Raw genomic sequence first — 20,740 nt, 5'->3', positions numbered from 1 at the left:
CACTTCTGTTATGATTACAAGTATGTAAATTTTAAACATTGACAAAAATTAAAAATGTTAATACAATAAAGAAAGTGGGATTATGTTTTTTTAAAATTTCCTTTTATTTTAAACTTTTGATGGGGCTGTATTTATGATAATAATTGGAAAAATTTAAGCAGAAACTCTAGATTTTGTGTGTGGTTCTAAGAAGGTTAAAATAAAGCTTCTGGGCCGGGCGCGGTGGCTCACGCCTGTAATCCTAGCACTCTGGGAGGCCGAGATGGGCGGATCATTTGAGCTCAGGAGTTCGAGACCAGCCTGAGCAAGAGCGAGACCTCATCTCTACTACAAATAGAAAGAAATTATATAGACAGCTAAATATATATATAGAAAAAATTAGCCGGGCATGGTGGCACATGCCTGTAGTCCCAGCTACTCGGGAGGCTGAGACAGGAGGATCGCTTGAGCCCAGGAGTTTGAGGTTGCTGTGAGCTAGGCTGACGCCACGGCACTCATGCTAGCCTGGGCAACAGAGTGAGACTCTGTCTCAAAAAAAAAAAAAAAAAAAAAAAAAAAAATAAAGCTTCTGAAATTTCCTATGGGTACATCATAGGAATGGGCTAATTATGGAAAGTTTTGTAGTTTTTTAAAAAAGATTCCTAGTAAGTTGAGAAATAATCATTTATCTGGACTCTGTAAGTTTTAGACATTTCTGAGGTGAAGTCTGAGTTAGCTTCTTAAGGTCAGTTTTGGAACTTTTGAATCTAGACTCAACATCTTTATTGTAATCAGCTTTGTAGGGAAAAGAGTAGTTACTGAATATTACCTAATGCAGTAAAGAGGAGTGGAAGATAAAGTTTTTAAGGAATTGCTTTGCTCTTGAAATTTTTGTATTTGTTTATAAAAGTCAAATTTAAACATTATTAGTATGTATTATAAGGTGGAAAGTAGACTCTATAACTCAACATTCCAGAGAGAACCACTGTGGAAAAGAATTTTGAATCTTATTGCAACTTATGTGATTGTGTAGATGTTGTTCTTTGTGATCTTCTGGAGTTATCTTGGCTGATGTCTGACCTTCGCAGGAAAGGAAGTTGAAATGTAGTCAGTTTTTTCACTGTCTTTGGAGAGAGCAATGGTGGTGTGGATTATCCAAAAATCATTCATGCCTGGCTTTAGAATTTTTGTTTTTGTATTTACTTAGAAGTGTGTGTTTGCTTGGATGGAACACTACAACACTTCTAATAAAAGCATGTCACCGTGAAGACTTGACTCAGCTGGAGCTGTGGAGCTGTCTAGCTTCATCATCCTGATTTCCACACCCACAGCAGTGTGCATCACCTCTGACACAGTCACAGTTTCTACCTAAAGGAGGTAGCTGAATATGTTGTTTATTCTTTTTGAACAGTTAAGAGTAAATAGGGATATACTGGACCTTGGGCGGTCTTAGATTTAAGATTTAGTCATCCCTGAGGCCTCTAAAACCTCATGATATGTAAGTTGTAGGCAACTTAAGAAGGTTGAATGTGGCAGAAGCTTAACAAACCCATGGACCTGAACAAAGTCTACCACTCATTAAAATGACAATGACAGCAATAAAAAGTTAGTGAAAGTATTTCAGTGATTGTTCCAGCCAATGAAAATATTGCTCATCAAATAAGAAAGAAAGCTTAAAAGAATGCTGAAAAGACTCTGAAGGTATTGTATGAAGTTATACAAAGGAAATGTGAGACCACCATTTCAGAGAAGTAACAGATGGTGAAGACATTCAACTGACAAGTGAAGGTTGATTTGAAAAATTTCAAATGTGTTTTCTTTGCCAGATATGAAGTTAAATAGCAGGAGGCTGTCCCTAACTAATTCCTGGAACTGAGCTGAAGCTGCTTGTTAAAGAGGGGAAGGTTTATGGTCTGTATGTACACAGAATTATAATGAAGCCCACGGTTGAGCAAGATGCCTTCTCACCTTCTCTAAACACACAGCCCAAGAAGAGACAGGAGCATCAGGTATTGAGGACAACTAAAGAATAATTTTGATCTGTCAGTGGAATCTTGGGATGGAGGGAACTTTAAAGATGCCTGAGAACTGAATCTAGCTCCTTGTGAGGACAGGAGATGGGGAAGGAAGGGAGGGAAGAGGGGGGTGGGAAAGGCAGTCCCTTCTGCCCTGCACTGGCCTCTCATTTTCTCCCCAGCCTGGTTCACTTGATGCTTTGGTCCAAGTTGATCAACCAAATACCAATGATCCACCAGTTCAGGAAGTATAGTGGTACTACAGTGTTAGACCCAGTGGGTCTCAAATTGTGGTCTCCAGATCTTCAGCATCAGCACAATCTAGGCCCCCACCCAGAACTGTTGAATGAGAAACTTCTGGGTGTGGAGCCCTGCAATCTGTGTTTTAGGACGCCTTTCAGGTGGTTTTGGTACATGCTAAAGTTTGAGGCCTTCTATTCTAACTTATCTTCATTCAGCATTTCCTTTCAGCATTTTATTATCTTCTGCTATACATTACATGAATGTACAGTCAGTAATCATCTTTATAACTTCGATTTTGCATATTTTAATAGCTCATGGCTAATGTTACTATGGATTATGTGAGAGTTTGGTGTTTCTTCCCCCTTTTTAATTACTTTAGCCCTGTGTTTACAGAATCTTTAAGTGTATAAAGGGTCAGTTCACATTTTTCAGGTACTATTTAATCAGTATTATAAATGAAATTATAAGCTCTAGGAACATTAAAGAATTTAAAGATTAAAGAAAGACTCAGGGCATGCCATTTGCCTAGGATAAGAGTCTACAGTAATTTGGGAGATATAAACAAACCTAATCAAATTGAATACTTGTCAGTAACCAGTAAGATTTACTGGGAAGTTGACTTTATATATTTTGATCTGATGCATACATTAACTCTCCCAAATCTATTTAGCAGCTGGTTGTCATTTCCATTAGCTAAAAAGCAGCTAGTCTTAAATCTGTTTCAAATCTCCTGCCAGCACTCCTTGCTGAGCTTCTTTAGCCTTTCAGCTTCCAGACAAAATTCCCAGATGCAGTTCAGTGCTCAGGTCCCTAGACCTCTTATGGAGTCATTTCAGTCCTTCTGCTGGCTCTTGAAATGACCCTAGGCAAGTAATTTAATTCATTCTTTCTGTCACTGGTGGTAGTCAAGAAGGATTTAAGGATTTATATGCAATAAGAAACATGCTTTAGAGTTTTATCAGTCTAAGCTCTAAAGGTAAAGAGGGTGAGGTGAGTGACAGTTGAGTGTTTTTACTCATTCCTAACAATTTTCAGGTCCAGGGACATGGTGAATTCTTCCAGTAACTTTAGTGATCAAACTTTTCCTAGTTTTTGGTGCTGTATTGTCATGAGCACTTTCACTCTGTAACGTTTTGGAAGTTGTTGTGATTGCTTAAATATGCCATTCTTATTCTTGGTTTTGACCATTTTTGCTTATAGTAGACCCTCATTAGTTTATACAAAGTCCTTTAAGGGAAGTATAGTTTATTAAAGTTTTAGTAAATAGAACTAAATAAACACAGTACGTAGAACTAAGTGAAACCAACATAGTAAAGTTGCATGAGTTATTGCCCCAAAACTTAGTGGGTTCAAACACCAAACATTTCTCTCTTAGGACCTCAGGAGTGGCTTAGCTGGGTAGTTCTGGCTCAGGGTCTATCCTGAAGTTTGCAGTCAGGGTCCTAGGGGCTGGAGTTTTCTAGGCTTGACAGTGGCTGGAGGATCTGTTTCCAGTGTGGCTTGCTGTCATGGCTGTTGGTAAGAGGACCTAGTTCCTTGCTGGCTTTTGGCACGAAGTTTTGGTTCCTCACCCTTGTTGCCCTTTTCATAGGGTTGTGTGAGTATCCTCATGACATGGCAGCTGGCTTCCCCAGAGGGAGTGATCCTAGAGAGAGAACAAGGAGGAAGCTATATGCCTTTTATGACCTAGTTTCAGAAGTCAGAAGCTGCAGCTGTGGCTTCTATCACATTGTCTTTGTTAGAAGCATGTCACTGAGTGCAGTCCATACACAAAGGGAATAGAAATTAGACTCTACCTTTTGAAGGGAAGGATTTCAAAGAATTTTTAGACAATGTGTTCACAAATATTTTAGATTTCTATTTTTAAACTTTAAATATATGCTATATTTCCATGATATTTGAATGCATACATGTATTTATAATGCTGGAATTACATCATACCTGTAGTCTAAAACAGACATTTTCGTGTTAATACTCTATTATAACCATCTTTTCAGGTAAATAATTGTCTATCTGTAGTATCATTTCAAGTGACGCCTTAGGATTCTATTTATGGATGTATCCTACTTTAATCAGTTCCCTTCTGTGAGATGTTTAGGAGAGTTTTTAATGTTTTATCACTGTAAATAACATTACATGGATTACACTGCTGATATGCATGTACATTGTTACAACCTTTCTGAATGGCAATTTGGAAATAAGTATCAAATTTTTGTAACCCCTTTTCAACTTGTAAAAATGTAATCTAAGGAAAAAATTTAACAAGTTCACAAAAATTTTAATTGGTGAAATCAGCAACGTGACCAGTTAGTGTCTCATTGAATTAATGGAACTTCACAGATGCTAAAAATCTTTCTATATAAAAACATATTATTGAGGATAATTTCTTTCTCTATAGAATGGTGTATTTTGATTCTAAAAAAGAAAGAGAAAAAAGAGAGATACCTAGACTCTTCTTTTAGGAAATGGGGGTGTTTTTAAAGCATCATGGTGATTTCTCTATTTCTGACTGGTATTTATATAGGCTTTATGAAAACAGATTGCTGGGCTGCACCCCCAGAGATGCTGATTCAGCAGTTTTGGGGGAGAGCCTGAGAATTTGCACTTCCAGTAAGAGTCCAAGTGATTCTGATACCACTACTGGGACTACACTTTGAAAACCACTGTGGCTGAAGCAATTCAAAGTCTACTTTAGAATTCTCAGTCAGGATTTTTCTACCAAAGTAGCTCTATCCAGTATTAGGTATGTCTGTTCAGGTCAGAGTCCTAATATTTGTGGTGGGGTAGAGAGATTAATGAACTATTCATTATTGTTCTATTTACATTCGTTTTTGAAAGGTAGGTAGGATAGTGACACCCAATTTAACCATAAGCGAATTGGTCAGTAGCCCCCACTACTTAGATTAATACCTGCAAATAGGAAAATCAAGAAAGGCCCCTGAGTGTAGAAAGAGCTACCACAAGTTTTACTTTGAATAAGGCTGGAAGGCTAACTTTAGGCCTATCATTGTAGGGTTGAATATGAAGTAAAGCAGCAAATTAGAAGTTGTTTGTATACTCATCACTGTCAGTCATGGGAAAGAAGAGCAGAAGAACTATGTTAATACTGATGTTTAGAACCATTTTTTGGACGAGGACAGATAGCTGTTCCAGTCCGCTGGTCCCACAGGCTTCTCTGAATTCCTGATTATAGTAGTATATTTATAATCAGCATTCTGAAGAAAATCTTTAATTATGTTAACTATACTCTTAGAAATTAGAAAAATAAATAGTAGGTATTAAAGTTAAATTAAAAATATAACACTTTGTTCCAGCCAAGATGCAGTAATAGGGACTGCATTTATTCTTTCACCCACAACTAAAAATGGGAGGAAATATATGAAACAACAGCTTTCAGACGCTGGGCATCCGTCAGCACAGGGCACAAAAGCCCACAGCAAATCCAGTCCTTGAGAGAGGGGAACAAATTAGTTAAGCCCTATACGTGCACCAATATGCTGATGGCAGAGGGTTCTAGGCCTCAGTGCAGGAGAAAGAACCCAGATAGAACCTGGTATTCACCCTGAGTTCAGTAGACAGAGCTGGGAGTCTGTTGAGTCGAGGCTGCTTGAGTTTATAGGCCAGAGTGCTGGAGAAGAAAGAGCTGCTGTCAGAGGTAGAGTTCTGGACATGTGCAAGGGGTTACCACTGAGCCTAAACTGAGTTCTGATCAGTGCATGTGTGTGAGGAAACCATGCAGGGCTAGGGAAACACCAAAAAGGAGTAGAGGGAACAAACCTTGAAGTTCATACAGGACCAGGGATACTTCATGTTCCTAGGAGCCAGAGGAGAAAACCTTATAATTTACAGGGCATCCGGAAGAGTACTCATCAGGGTGTTGCTAGCTGTTAGTATTATCAGCTCTAGACTTAAGACTGCTCTGATCCTGTATAACAAATCTTAGAACCAAGCCTTATAAGAACCAAACTGTTTCCAAACAACTTAACTGTGTCCTAGAACAAAGCTCTGCAATATTTCTAGAAATACAAATATATGCAGCACTCAACAAGGTAAAATTCATAATGACTGTCCTCCAAATGTGCAAAATATGGGGAGAAAACTCAATGAAACTAAACAGACACAGAAATGATGCAAATGATAGAGTTAGTTGATTTAAAAAAGGCAAACATTTCTGTCATGGCAAGCATTTTGCAGAAACCATTCATAGTACTCAAAAAGTACTTCAGTTCACAAAAAAATTGACTTTCTGGCTTTTACTCTGAAAATAAATGTTTCAACCCTTCATGACATAAAATAACAACCCAAAAAAGCCAGTTTTCTTAGTTTTCTTAGTTTTACTTATAATGAACTCATTTTCTTAAAACAGTAGTTAAATGAACCAATATGATGATGTATGTTCTCAAATAATGTTTTATTTTTTGGTTAAGGTATTAGCTTTGGCTTTCTCATTTAAAATTGTAAATACATTAAAAAAACAGACATTTTCAATGATAGGGATTGTAATAGACTTGTCACTGTGATACTCCATGAGCATTTTTTGGTGGAAAAAATAAATATCTATATACATATTATCTATCTAGATAGTTTGTTAGGTAGGTCGGGCCTCCTAAAATAGGTAGAATATGTCAAGGAAGAAATAAGAAAAGTCAAAGATTCTTTGTTCCTTCTCCACTCCCACTGCTTCACTTGACTAGCCAGAGAGAGAGAGGGGAGTGGGGGAAGGTCAAAGAGACAGAAATAAGCCAACAAGAAAGGAAATATGATAAGAGTAAATTCAGCTATAGGAAAAATTAATTTTAAACCATTACTTTCCCGTGTTTGGAATATGATTTGTGCAAATGGGAATAGGCCCTTGCCATTGAGTGATTTCACCATCTTTTTATTCCATTGGGGATGGTTAAATGAATCTACTGCCATTATCTGCCAAATTTGATGTCTGTGCATGTTTATATGTTTTTTTTCTTCCAGAGGTCCATAGCTTTCATCATATTTTTCAGGTGTCTTTACATGACACAAAATCATTTAAAGTAGCTGACTTAGGGAAGGACAAAAATTAAAATCCTGAATTCATGAATGTGAGGAATATTAATACATTTGTTAGGAAATAAGCTGACTTTGGGGAATGAGTTGATCATTTTGTTTTTAGATTTATGGCCACAAAACATACACGAGATGGTGGTTGCTGAAATGCAGGTCTCAGGCCTCGGCTACCAAGGTTCCAAATCTGTAGGGTGGTTGTAGTGGACAGAATCCAAATGATTCTGATAAATGTGGTTCTTAGGCATTTTGAGAAATTCTGCTTCAAGCAATTTGGTGCAGAGAACATATTCTTGATATCCCCAGTATCTAACATAGTGGATTGTAGTAGACATTTCATATTCTTTTTCCTCTTTTTTAAACAACAGTTTTACTGCGTGAAATAAGTAAGAACTGTCAATTTGGTGTGGGAGAGGAGTCTCTTGAGTAAGTAATTAGGACCCAGAGGTCCTAGTGTGATCAGCATCATGCTATAATTTTCTACAAGTGGGCCTTAACCACCTGTGGGCCAGTGTCTGTTTTGTAAATAGACTGATACAGTTCACGTTATCCACTATGTGTCCAGTGAGTAAGTAAAAGAGAAAGTATATGAGTATGTTTTTAAATCACTCTCTGTTGTGGTCGTGTTTCTGTCTCAGGTTGAAATGTTTGCTTTTGCTGTCTGTTTTTCGTCCTGGATCATGTAAAAATGCCTTAAACCTGAAGGGAATGAGAGTAACATTTCTAAAGCAAAAGTTAGGACGACTAACCCAACTTTAAACTGGGAGACATTGGTTACTCTGGTGTTGTCAGTGTTTATTAGAGCATAGGGCAATTGGAATTCCTCTGAATTGAAAGTATTGAGAATTGGCAGGGAAAACAAAAATAATTTCTTATGTCATAGAATAAGAAAGTTGATACAAAGGAGGGTGCTCCTGGGTGATTGCCCAGGTATATATTACCTCATTTATCTCCGTATTCCCCAGAGCCCGGTTGGTACACAGCCTTCAGGGTGTGTCTGATCTGGAACACCCAGGGAGCGGATAGAAAACAAAGGTATTGAAATTCACTCAGATCAAGACCAGAGGGATTTGATTTAGACTGGGATGTTTAGGGCTTTCCAAGGACAGACTGATCTTACCACTGGGCTCCAGGACTATTCAGAACTCTTGGGAATTTTTCTGACTAGGCCATAAAAAGCCAGTCTCTGTTGATATATCCATACTCTTTTCTGAAAGATCCCTTCCGGTCTTAGTCCAGTCTGTCTGGTGATTTGCTCTAGAATGTATATGGAATTGGAGAATGGAAGGGCTGTTCCTTATTTACCTAGTTGTCTTTCCTCTAATTATTCATAGATCTGCATAAATATGATGGGTTAACAAGTGTCCTTGAAGCCACTCTGTTATGTGGCTGAATAAAACATCTGTTTCTTTGCAACTACTAGTACGTGTGTGTGTGTGTGTGTGTGTGTGTGTGTGTAGATCAGATCAGATACCTTGTTAGAGAACGTTAATTTATTATAGTCAAGGAAATTGGATTTTTGACACCCAGTTGCCCGTTGTCCATTGTTTTTAGTCGTTTACTTACCTTTCCTTTTTCTTGAGTCTTGTCTCCTTCAGGAAGAGTTTGTCATTTAGAAAGGAGCTCTTAGACTGGAAACTTAGACATCTTCCTCTCTAGGTATAAATGCACTTGTGCAGAATGGGGCATGTAAATGACTCTTTTCTGATCTGTCATTGGTAGCTCTTGGCAAGTCATGTCTGTTTTGAATAGTCCCCTGGGCTTCCTACTCATTTGTGGGAAAATTAACATCTGGTAAACAAACAACTCAGTACTTTCCACTGAGAGTTTTAACAGTTGTTTGCTGGCCACCTGGCTGAAATAGCTGAATCACTGTTATACTTTATTCTGGTTTAGCAACAGCAAAATTATGTAGTGTGAAGAATTTAATTTGTAAAACATTTTGATATATTAGAAGAAAGAGGAAATAAAATTCAAACCTGCTGGTTTTGTTATTTCTTAAGATCTCTACCCAAAGTGTGTATTGGGAGAGTTCGGACACTCTGGATCTTCTTGAGATCTCTTTTTGGTGCTGTTGCTCTTCCTGGTCCCTGTCTAATAGGTACTAAACATCTATCAAAACTAGTTGGTATTTATGTTGGTTTTTAATATTAATAAGAATATAATTTTTCTTGAACCTATTTCTTCTGCTAGCTCTTGGCAACTAGTCAAATTTCCAAATAAATATATCACTTCTGTATCTGTACTGTAGTACATATATCTCCCATTAATTTATTTCTGAGCACGAGCTTCAGTATTCTTTGGTATGATATATTCAGTATCTAGAACTGGGGAAATACTTTTCTGGTTGCTTATACAACCCCATCACTATGTCATGTTAATCGCTATAGTTCTCCCATTAAATTAATAGGACTTGCCTGAATGTAATTCTGCCAAATTCATTTCCATTTGGGAAATGAAGGCTCTTTAGATCTTTCTCAGATCTGTCTCCGTGTCTGTCTCCGTGCTTCTCTCCTTGAATCACAAGCATCACAGTACCCATCCTTCATGGTTTGCTGTTAGATTTATCTTTGAGGATTTATCCTATGGTTATGGATATTAAAATAGGATATATACTATTCCTATTATTTCTAATAGGAAGTAATAGTATTTTCCTATTAGAAAAATCTTTAATTTTTTATGTCTCCTTTATAGTAAATATGCATTGATTGAATATTGAATACCTGTAGAAGGAAAATATCAGCAGTTAATTCATTATACCAATTAGTTTTTTTGTGGTTTTGTTTTGTTTTGTTTTGTTTTTTGGAGACAGAGCCTTGCTCTGTCACTCAGGGTAGAGTGCAGTGGCATCATCATAGCTCACTGCAACCTCAAACTCCTGAGCTCAAGTGATCCTCCTGCCTCAGCCTCCTGAGTAGCTGGGACTATAGGCGAGTACCACAACACCCAGCTAATTTTTCTATTTTTAGTAAGATGGGGTCTCACTCTTGCTCAGGCTGGTCTTTGAACTCCTGAGCTCAAGCAATACTCCTACCTCGGCCTCCCAGAGTGCTAGGATTACAGGCATGAGCCACCGTGCCTGGCCACCAATTAATTTTAAATGCAAGATACTGGGTGTTATTTTCCTACCTCAGTCTAATATTTTCTTCTTAGTATACTTAAATTAACTCTGCTATCCATGAAAATCTTGAAGTCATCTCTTTCCAAATTTAAAATTAAATCGTGAAAGATAAGAAAATAAAACAAGGTAAAACAGAGGAGTTAAAATGGTCTTTTCTTATGGTTTTAAGGAAAAGGTCCTTCTTCACCCAGTATTAACAAGTACATGTGGGATAATTCCATTACCACAGTTGTCATATTCTCTTAATTATAAATTAGATTGTCTATAATTATTCTCTTGTCAACTTAATATGTTTGGTACGTAGATGAGTAGGGGAAGAAAGCTCATTTTTGGAGAATAACGTCTTTGTTTGTGTTTATTTTAGGGAAACCTCACAGTACCGGTAGCTCTGAACGGATTCAGCTCTCAGGAATGTATAATGTCCGTAAGGGCAAAATGCAGTTGCCAGTGAACCGATGGACAAGACGCCAAGTCATCCTTTGTGGGACCTGCCTGATAGTATCATCTGTGAAAGACAGTTTGACCGGAAAGATGCATGTTCTTCCACTAATTGGTGGAAAAGTAAGTTTAAAACAATCAAAATACTGACAGGTTTCCCAGCATCAGTAAGGAACTTTCTTTGAGCCATTTCTGATATAAGAGGTAGATGATTTTTGACTCATCTGAGGTTTTATTCAGTTCCTCTTGTGCTCCCCCAGTGGGCATTGGTGGTTGGTGGAGTTGTGGAAAATAACCATGGCATTGGCTCACATGAGGCCTGGGTGATGGTTGCTTCATTAATATATGAACTGGACTGAAAATAGATCAAATAGAATTTCATTGTTATATTTTAGAATGTAGATGATAAATTCATTATTTATGAGTAGATATCTTTTGATATCTTGAACATATATTTTGTAATAGAGTATACTGATCCTTAAGTTGGTGACCTCAGGAACATGCTTACCAAGAGTTGGACTCTATAGTGCTTAAGTCTTTGATCACACTTTCTGTTACCTTTATGTGTTTAGTGATGAGTGGGGTTAGCATTTTTAGTTTATTACTATGGCTAGTCATAAAGTGTGACTCTTAAAGGTTTTTCATTTTGGAGAAAACATGATACAACTGGCCTATTTCTGATACTACTGGCTGCTTTTCTTTGCACATGTTAACTATTTTATTCCTATCATTTATAAAATAGAAAGAACCAGATTGCTTGGGAAAATGTTATATTCTTTTCTTTGTCAGATTTATTTATAAACTCCTAAGCATTGGTAGGGGTAGCATCACCATAATTATGTGTCACTATTTCTTGATTTTTAAGTGATGTTAATAATTGGGAAGGAAGATTTGGATGAGAAAATGGGTTGTTGGAAATTGAGGACATGTTAAACAAATATTTTCTTTACCATTTTTTCCCCTTTGAATAAGCACAGGAAAGGAGGCAAGAGAGGGAAAATCTAAAGAGAGGAAAAATAGGAAACCAACTTTTGTTAAAGTAAACTTTTTTTTAATTACAAATGTCTGATCTGTTCCAGGGGTTATAAATGAAGAAGGTGAGATTGATGTATGTAGTATTAAATAGTTTCACCTGCTGTGTAGCAAGTACATTCTTCATAGTTTTTTCCTTGCAAATAAATAGCCCAGGTCAGTTTTTTTCCTCTCTACTATTTTTATATTCTAGTTCTAAGAAGGCTTGATCATTTTCAAAAATAGATTTTGGTCGGGCTGCAAGGTACAAATTTAAATCTATTTTAGTCATCCATTTTGAAACCATTGCTCCTTAACTTTTGTCTGAACATTGAAGAGTTAGTGACTGATTACTTAGCACTTAAGATTTTGTCCTTTGGATGGATTACTGAAAAATTAGTCATCAATATTACCACCATAGGTCATCATAGAAGTGCATATTTAATGTTTGATGCTTTGTTAAGTCGATAATCTATCTCTTTCTTCTCTGTGACGCTGGGTGTTTGCACAGGCAAATGTCATATAACTATTCAGTGCCCTCAGTGAGTAAGGCTCTGTGCTTGGCACTGCAGAAATACTAAGATGGGTAAGTCCGCATCCCTGCCCTTGAATAGCTTATAATTTTTTGTCAGGACATGAAGGATGTACACAACAATATTTGCTATAAGAGAGGTGCAGAAAAGTACCATGGGTGGTTAGTGGAAGGAGAGATTGTATTTTGTGTGGGGTAAGGGGAAATTTTGTAGTAAAGGAAGTAGCAATTATCATAGAACTTGAAGGATGAACAATCTTTTGACATATGAAGGAGATGGTCAGAAAGATTATTATGCTCAGAGAGGCAGAGGCAGGAAAGCATGGGGAATGTTCAGATAAGGTCAGCGGATTCAGTTATAATTAGCATTTTCATTCAGAACAGAGACTTGTCCTGTTTCCCAGGCCTATTATTGGATGGACTTCTACCATTGAGTGAATTGAAAGTTAATAGCTTCCTCTTTTCACAGGCAAACCTTGTAAAACCTGTTCTTCACTATGCCTTTAAAAATAATTGAGTACATTGAAAAATTGAGTCTTTAAAACCTGTCGACCAAGTTAGGGAAAAATAATTCACTTTTTGCAATCTGAGCTTTCATTAATGTTTATCTATTACTTTTTTTCATCCTGTTCTGTTGTTAAGCGAAAAGCTGAGAGTAAATGGAAGGGATTGTATTTTTTATTTTTAATTTATATGTGGAAGAACTAGAAATAAGATATGAGATAAACTGGTCAAAGCCTAGCTATAATTGCTATGGTATCTAATTTGTACACCACTTTAGCATGGTCATTAGTTTACATTTTCAAATAATAAATATTTTGCTGTTAAATAAAGCTCTCTTAATATTTTACTTTATTGAAAAAATATTTATTTTTATTCATCGTATAGTTTTTATGTCATGTTTAATTTGTCTTTTAGAATTTGACATAGATGTTTAGATAATAAACTTTAATAAATACTTAATGTCTGTTAAATTATGGAGCATAATAAATTGAATAATTGTTAACCTACTCCCCAATTTAGGAACTATAGCAATATCAATCCCAATGTTTCTTCTACTTGTGTTCTCTTTATATTTGTCCCATTGCCTCCCCTGACCCCAGAGGTATCCACTTTCCTAGAATGTGTATTTGTTTTCTTTTTTTTTTTTACATAAATTTTATCATGTAACTATATTTTGCCTGATCTGTATAAAAATGTTATTGTACTGCATATTCTATAATTGAATTTTTTCACTCAATGTGATATTTTATAATAAGATTCCATGTTGCTTATATGGGCTTTATTTCTCCATAATGTTCCACTGTGTAAAATTCCATAATTTCCTAAGTAATTTTCCTGCTGATGGACATTTGGGTTACTTCCAGTTTTTTGTTGTTATAAACAGTGCTGCTGACATAGTCTTATGTTGATAGGCCTCCTCTAAGTACTTTTTCTAGGGCAGTAGTTTGCAACTAGAGTTACTGTGCCCAAGGGACAGTTGGTAATATGTAGGAGTCTTTTGATGGTCAAATGATTGAACAGTCAACTATCAGTTAATACAGGCTTACGTTATGCCATGGAACCCCTCAACCCCCATCTCAGTGACTTATAACAGGTATTCCTCACTCACATTATATGTCCACTGTGGGTCAGTAGGGTTGGGGGGTGGGAATTTTTATTTTCACACAGTTGTGCAGGGACCCAGCCGGATGGAGACTCTGCTCTTTTGTACTTACAACATTTGGGACATGTAGCCTTCTTTGTTGCTTTGACAGGAGAAGAGGTAACTGGAGGATAATTCACTGGCTAGTCTATGTTTAGATGCAGAGGTGACACATGCCACTTCTGCCCACGGCTCATTGGCCAGAGCCAGTCACATGACTGTGCCTTAATTGCAAGGGGTCTAAGAAATGTAGAGAAGTAGATAAAGTGCTTGGTGAATACCACTGTCTTTGCTGCACTGGGACACTCTTGGCATTTAAGGGCAGGGGCTTAGAGAGTAAAATATGCAAAGTATTAGATGGTCCTACACAACGCACAATGAAGAACTATTCAGAATTCCTATAATGACCTCTTTGATAAATACTGCTCTGGGATACATACTTAGGAGTGCAGTTACTAGGCTCTGGAGCATATATGCATTTACTTTTACAAGACGATATCAAGTTGTTTTACAAAGTTGTTGTACCATTTTACATCCACATCAGTGTTCAAGTGTTCTTATTTCTCTACGTGACCACTGACACTTTACTGAAGTATAATTGATAATGATAAACCACATTTTGATAACAGTTTAATAACTGCATACCCCTATAAATCCAATTTGCTGGCTGTATACCGTCCCTAAACCATTGCCACAATCAAGATAGAGAGTATATGCATCACTCCCCAGAGTGTCCTGTGCTCTTTTGTGTTCCTTCTCTCCCATCCCTTCCCACTCACTCCTCACCATCCCCAGGAAACCTTCAGCCTGATCTCTGTGAATAGAGATTAGTTTAAATGACATTTTTAAAATATTATGTTTTTTGTTTGGTATATAGAAATACAGTTGATTTTTGAGTTTTGATCTGATATCCAACCACCTTGCTAAATTTTCTGGTTTATTCTAGTATGGTGCCTACAGATTATTTTGAATTTACTGTGTAGCTAATCATATCATACTCATAGTGACAATTTTCTTTCTTCCTTTTCTTTACCTTATTATAAGGGCCAGGACTCTTACAGTGTTGAAAAGAAAAAGTAGATATTTGAATCTTATCAATGTGATCTAAAAGAAAGTGATATCATTTACACTGAAGTTTGTTTTAGACATTTATTAAACACCCTTGTTTAGCTTAAGTGAGTTATTCGTGTTCTGAGTTGCTAAAAGTTTTGATCCTAAATGGTGAATGGGTGGTGAATGTTACTAACTGCTTTTTCTGCAATCGGAGGGATGATCATAAATGGTTTACTTCTTTAATCTGTTAATGTGGTTACTGATTTTATAGATCTAATAATGTTAAACCATTTTTCCTTACCTGGGGTAAATTCACCTTGGTGGTTTTTTTTTTTGTTTGTTTGTTTGTTTTTTTTTGCGACAGAGTCTCGCTCTGTTGTCCGGGCTAGAGTGAGTGCCGTGGCATCAGCCTAGCTCACAGCAACCTCAAACTCCTGGGCTTAAGCAATCCTACTGCCTCAACCTCCCTAGTAGCTGGGACTACAGGCATATGCCACCATGCCCGGCTGATTTTTTCTATATATATTTTAGTTGGCCAGATAATTTCTTTCTATTTTTAGTAGAGACAGGGTCTCGCTCTTTCTCAGGCTGGTCTCGAACTCCTGACCTTGAGCGATCCACCCGCCTCAGCCTCCCAGAATGCTAGGATTACAGGCGTGAGCCGCCGCGCCCGGCCTTCACCTTGTTCTTGATACATTTTTTCTGTATTACTGGATTCTGAGGAAACGTTTTGTTCAAGATAAGTCTCCATGACTGAGGTTGCCTGTAATTTTCCTTTCTGTTACTATTCTGGTATGGTTCTAGTTATACTGGTCTCATAGAATGGGTTGGGGTATTTTCCTTCATTTTTGTTTGCTGGATGAGTTTGCATGAGTTTCTTACAACTTTGGAAAAATACCTGTGAAACTGTATGGGCCTGATTTTTTTTTTTGAGAATAAAAAAATATATTCTATTTCTTAAATGGTTATATAAGGTTTTTTGGGTTGGCCGGTGCCAAAGAAAGAAAGATGAGCAGAGTTGAAAGGGATAAGTAAAGAGGCTTTATTGGGGCGTTCCTGGGTTGGGGTAACGGGTCCCAAGAGAGGGACCCGGGCGAGTCTCATGGTCCCACGAGTGGAACCAGAGAAGCTGCCCCGCCCAGAAGTCTGGGTGGGCTTATATGCATTTTTAGGGGTGGGGAATGGGAGTTTCTCTGGAATTTCTTTGTTTCAGCTTTAGGGCAAGTATGGAGGAGTAGGAGGGGCTTCTTCCTTTTCCATTAGGGAGGGGATGGGTGCCTGCCACCAGCCTTACAGGTTATAGGGCTTATTTAGCCCTTCTGCTTTGTCTAGATTTAGTAGTGTTGGCAAAATATATTTTTTCTAAGAATTTGCCACAAAATTATTTATAATATTTTCTTTTTAATCTCTGGTGAATCTGTAGCTGTGTTTCCCCTTTTCATTGTTAATATTATTTATAAACATCTTCTCTCTTTTTTTTTGATAGAACTTGCCAGAAGATTTCACTTCACCAATTTCTGTTAAATGTTTGGTTTTCATTTCACCAATTTCTGCTTTTTATCATTGCCTTCATTCCACTTTGGGTTTATTCAGGTTTGGGTTTTGATTCCCCACCCCCAAATTCTTAAGATACATGCTGATCAAATTAATTTTCTACCTTCTTTTCTAATGAGTATTTAAGAGTATAAATTTCTCCTTATCTATCTCCTTTTATTGCATTACACAAATTTTGATGTACAGTATTTTTTATAATTGTTTAATTCTAAGAATTTTAAAATTTTGTTTATGATTTTTCCTTTCTCCTGTGAGTTGTTTAGAAGTGTATAATTTAAAAGTGTGTCATTTATAAGTGTTTTATTAATTTTCTAAACACATATGGATTTTAAATTGATTTTTTTTAATTTTTTATTATTAATAACTTAATTCCATTTTGGTCCAAGAACATAGTCTATGTGATACTGACCTTTTTGAAATTTTTTTATATTTTCTTTGTGACTTGACTTATGGTCATTTTTGTAAGCGAAACATAGGAGTTTGTGTAGTGTCAGGTTACTTTATTGTTTAAATTTTTCCCCGCTTGTGAAGAATTTACTGGGAGTGGAAATTTGATTTGACTCTAATACTGCATTATTAGGACTTGAAAGTTCTGGTAGTAGCGTTTTATTTCAGGTTAATTTCAGTTTCACAATTAATTTTTAAAAACTTATTTAACATGGTTGAAGACCTCTTTTTTTTAAAAAGGTTGTGATTCAGAGTAATACAAAAGTCCCCTAAATATAAATTCTAAGTAAAATCTTAAGTAAAAATCCTAAGGGGAAGTAAGAACCCCAACACCCTATTGTGAGGTTAGAGAAAGAGAAAGGGAGTCTGGAGCAGTTTTAAACAGGAAGAAGAGAATTTCAGTCTAGTGGGGAAATCTAATAAAGATAAAATTCCCCTTTTTTGGTTTCCTTGTAATTCAGATTGGTTGGTCAGACACAGGAACTTAGTTGTTTTAAGTGATAAGAGGAACATATGTAGGGAAAGATGCAAATCTGTGCAGGCTCACTGATCCAAGATATAGTTAGTGAAATACGTCAATGGTTCTGCTGTCTTACTTGTTTTTGCTTCTCTTTGTTTATTTTTATAGGTAGAAGAAGTGAAAAAACACCAGCATTGTTTAGCATTTAGCTCCTCTGGACCCCAAAGCCAGACTTACTACATTTGCTTTGATACTTTCGCAGAGTACTTAAGGTGGCTGCGACAAGTCTCCAAGGTAAGCAAGCACTTACCCAGGAATCTGTTCAGCTTCGAGCTGGCTGAAAAGTTGCTTTCTGCTTTACCCAGGTCCAAAATATAGTTATACACACAATTCCCCCCCGCTCCCAGATACTGCCAGGGGTTAGCAATTTTTAGTTTTTAAAAAGCTAATTTTGTCTGAAAAGTAGCTTTGTAAAAATTGTTTTCAATTTGCCAGGTTTTGTTTATACTTATTCATTCAGTAGAATGGCATTACTGTCTTAATGTTGTAGATAAAAAACATGAGGTTGAGAATATTTAAGGGACTGGCCCAAGGTAGGACAACTACAAACCACAAAATACCCAGAGAATTGTTACAAATTTCCCTTCTTCCTTTGACTGTTTTTTCATATAAGCAGTCTAATCTTGTGTCATATCTCTTTCACCTTTATTTTACCTTTTGAATGATTAGTTTTTTTTGTTTTATTTTGACCATTTTATTCCCCTGATTAAGTAAGATCACCATGTCTCATGAAATAATATGTAGTACCTTTGTATATGTGTGGAATGGAAAACAATAACTTGATAAATAAATAAATGCTGATATTTTTACATCTCATTTATAGAATTATGTGTAAAATGATGGGGTAGATTGTAGTACTTAGTGTGTTGGTTTTGGGTGTGTTTTTGAAATGATGAAACCTCTGGGGTGTGGGAACATTACAATGGAATTTGTTTTCGTATTTTTTAATTTATAATCCAACTTGTTGTCCAAGTTCAGTGTGATTCATATTGCTGTGTGTTGTAATTATTTGTCAAGTGAATGAGTAAGGGAATAGCTTTGTAAAACAGTTAACAGAAAATTAGAGAATAATGTGTAGAAAGTTGTTTTGAAATACTGGCCACATTTGAATTATCAGGTAAAAACCCATTCTCTGATAACGTGCTACCACTTAGGAACACTAGTTTCTTTTCTTTCTAGAGAGAAAGCAACAGAGTTTCAGTTGATAGGACTTAGAAGATTTTAACCTAACAGGTAAATGGAAGTCCTATAATGTATAGTGCAGCACCCTTTTGGGAGAAAATGTGAAAGATGGCATTTTTCCTTCCAATTTGCATGTAGAATTAATGTGATATTAGAAGGGATAATTACATCTCTCTAGCTGTTTTAAAATTACTCCTGTGATTGCAAATGTGAAGAGAAAAGTATTAAATAATATTGGGCCTTTAAGTGGCTATGCATTCTTTTAAATTGTGCTTTTATATGTATTTATATGTAAGTGGTTGTAAGAGTTCAAAGCAATCAGCCAATTGCCTTCACGCTGCTTTATTCAAAATAAAATGCCAAACTGTGATCAAAGTGCAGCAAATTTCTTTCTATAGAGAGTTGTTGATTTTTTTAAATAAACTTTTTATTTAATTATTAACTTTTCTTTATTTTGGTATACGTTTATATTTACAGACAAGTTGCAAAGATAGTACAGAGAGTTCCTATAGACCCCTCATGCAGCCAAACATACCACCACATTTGTCAAATCTAAGAAACCAATATTGGTACATTATTCTGCCTCCAGACTTTATCTGGATTTCACTAGTTTTTCCATAGTCTTCTTTCTGTTCCAGGATGTAATCCAAGGTACCACATTGCATTTGTTGTCATGTCTCCTTTTCCTTCTCTGGTCTGTGACAGGTTTTCAGTTTTTCTGTGTTTTTCATGACCTTGACAGTTTTGAGGAATACCATTTTATAGAATGTCCCATATGGAGATGTTTTGATCTCTTAGACCAAATGCAGTGTGATGCATTTTAGACCAAATGTCAGCTGCTTTACGTTCTTTTTGAAACAAGTCAGAGGTATAAATTCTCAAACACGGCTAAAGATGTAAATAGGAATAAACATAAACTATCAAGTTTACCATGACATATTGTTTTGATTGAAACAGTAATAACGAAAAGATTAATAGGCATCGAGTTTAACGGTGTTTGTAGCACTGGAGATACAGCAAAGAGCAATTCCAATCCCCCTGTCTTGGTAGGGCTTATACTGGGGAGACAGATGATAAATAAGTAAGCAGACAAGAAAGAAGGTAGCAAGTATCAGAGTGATGTAATACAAGGTGATGTGTGACAGAGAATGATGGGGGAGGAACAACTTTTTTTGAGGAGTAAACTGGAACTTCAATGAAAGTAGTATAATTATTTGACAATCTGGTGGGAAGAGCTTTCCAGGCAGAGGGTAAAGAAAATGAAGGCCCTGAGACAGCAACAAGGGAGTGGTATAGCATGTGAAGTTAGGATAGGCAGGGGCCCATAGAATAGGGTAAAGAGTTTGGATTTTGTTATTAATAAATGGCAAGCCATTAAAGAGTTTGCTTGGAGAAAGTTACATAATCTGTTCGTGGCTGTTGTGTAACGAATGGATTATAGAAGGCAAGTAGGGAGGCCTGACCCTCAGGAGGCTCTTGTGGTTAGTCTGGGCAGGAGGTGAAGGTGGCTTTGCAGGGAAAGCTGTGTTTGGGGATGTGTTTTGGAGATTGAGTGACAGGATTACTGATAAATCATATGCATGGGGCATGAGAAAAAGGCAGAAATAAAGAATGGCTTCTAGGTTCTACCTTTGAATTACTAGGTAGATTATAGCTTCAGTCAAACCATAGCACAAATTAGACTTTTTATTTTACACCTTTAAAACTTTGGCAAAATACAGTTCTTGAATTCAGAGAGCTTCTATTGCAAGAGAGGGCAGGGAGGCAAAGCTCAAGAGGTAGGTTATGAAATATCTCTTAAGTAGGGTGTGAAAAATACTGACTTCTGACTTGTTTTTAGTGATTTGTAAAGGTCAGGTTAGCTTGGTTAGTACTCTTCCTGGTTGGCTTAATATGCCATCTCTATGGTCTAGTAGTGTAGTATATCTATAATGAGGCTCTCACTCTGACTATCCAAACCATG

The 20,740-nt window shown here is 36.6% G+C and overlaps 1 protein-coding gene across 1 annotated transcript in view; it reads left to right on the top strand.

The window, feature by feature from the left end:
- The window catches only part of PHLPP1 (PH domain and leucine rich repeat protein phosphatase 1), a 187,031-nt gene that overhangs the window by 74,438 nt on the left and 91,853 nt on the right, over positions 1–20,740 (top strand). The window contains exons 2-3 of the mRNA XM_069468353.1: positions 10,760–10,956; positions 17,704–17,829. Of these exons, the coding sequence (XP_069324454.1) occupies positions 10,760–10,956; positions 17,704–17,829 (323 nt within the window). The remainder of the gene's footprint in view (positions 1–10,759; positions 10,957–17,703; positions 17,830–20,740) is intronic.

The sequence above is a fragment of the Eulemur rufifrons genome, chromosome 5 (assembly GCF_041146395.1).
Source record: "Eulemur rufifrons isolate Redbay chromosome 5, OSU_ERuf_1, whole genome shotgun sequence".
Lineage (NCBI taxonomy): Eukaryota > Metazoa > Chordata > Mammalia > Primates > Lemuridae > Eulemur > Eulemur rufifrons.
The sequence above is the reverse complement of the archived record's forward strand: the minus strand, read 5'-3'. Positions and strand labels throughout refer to the sequence as shown.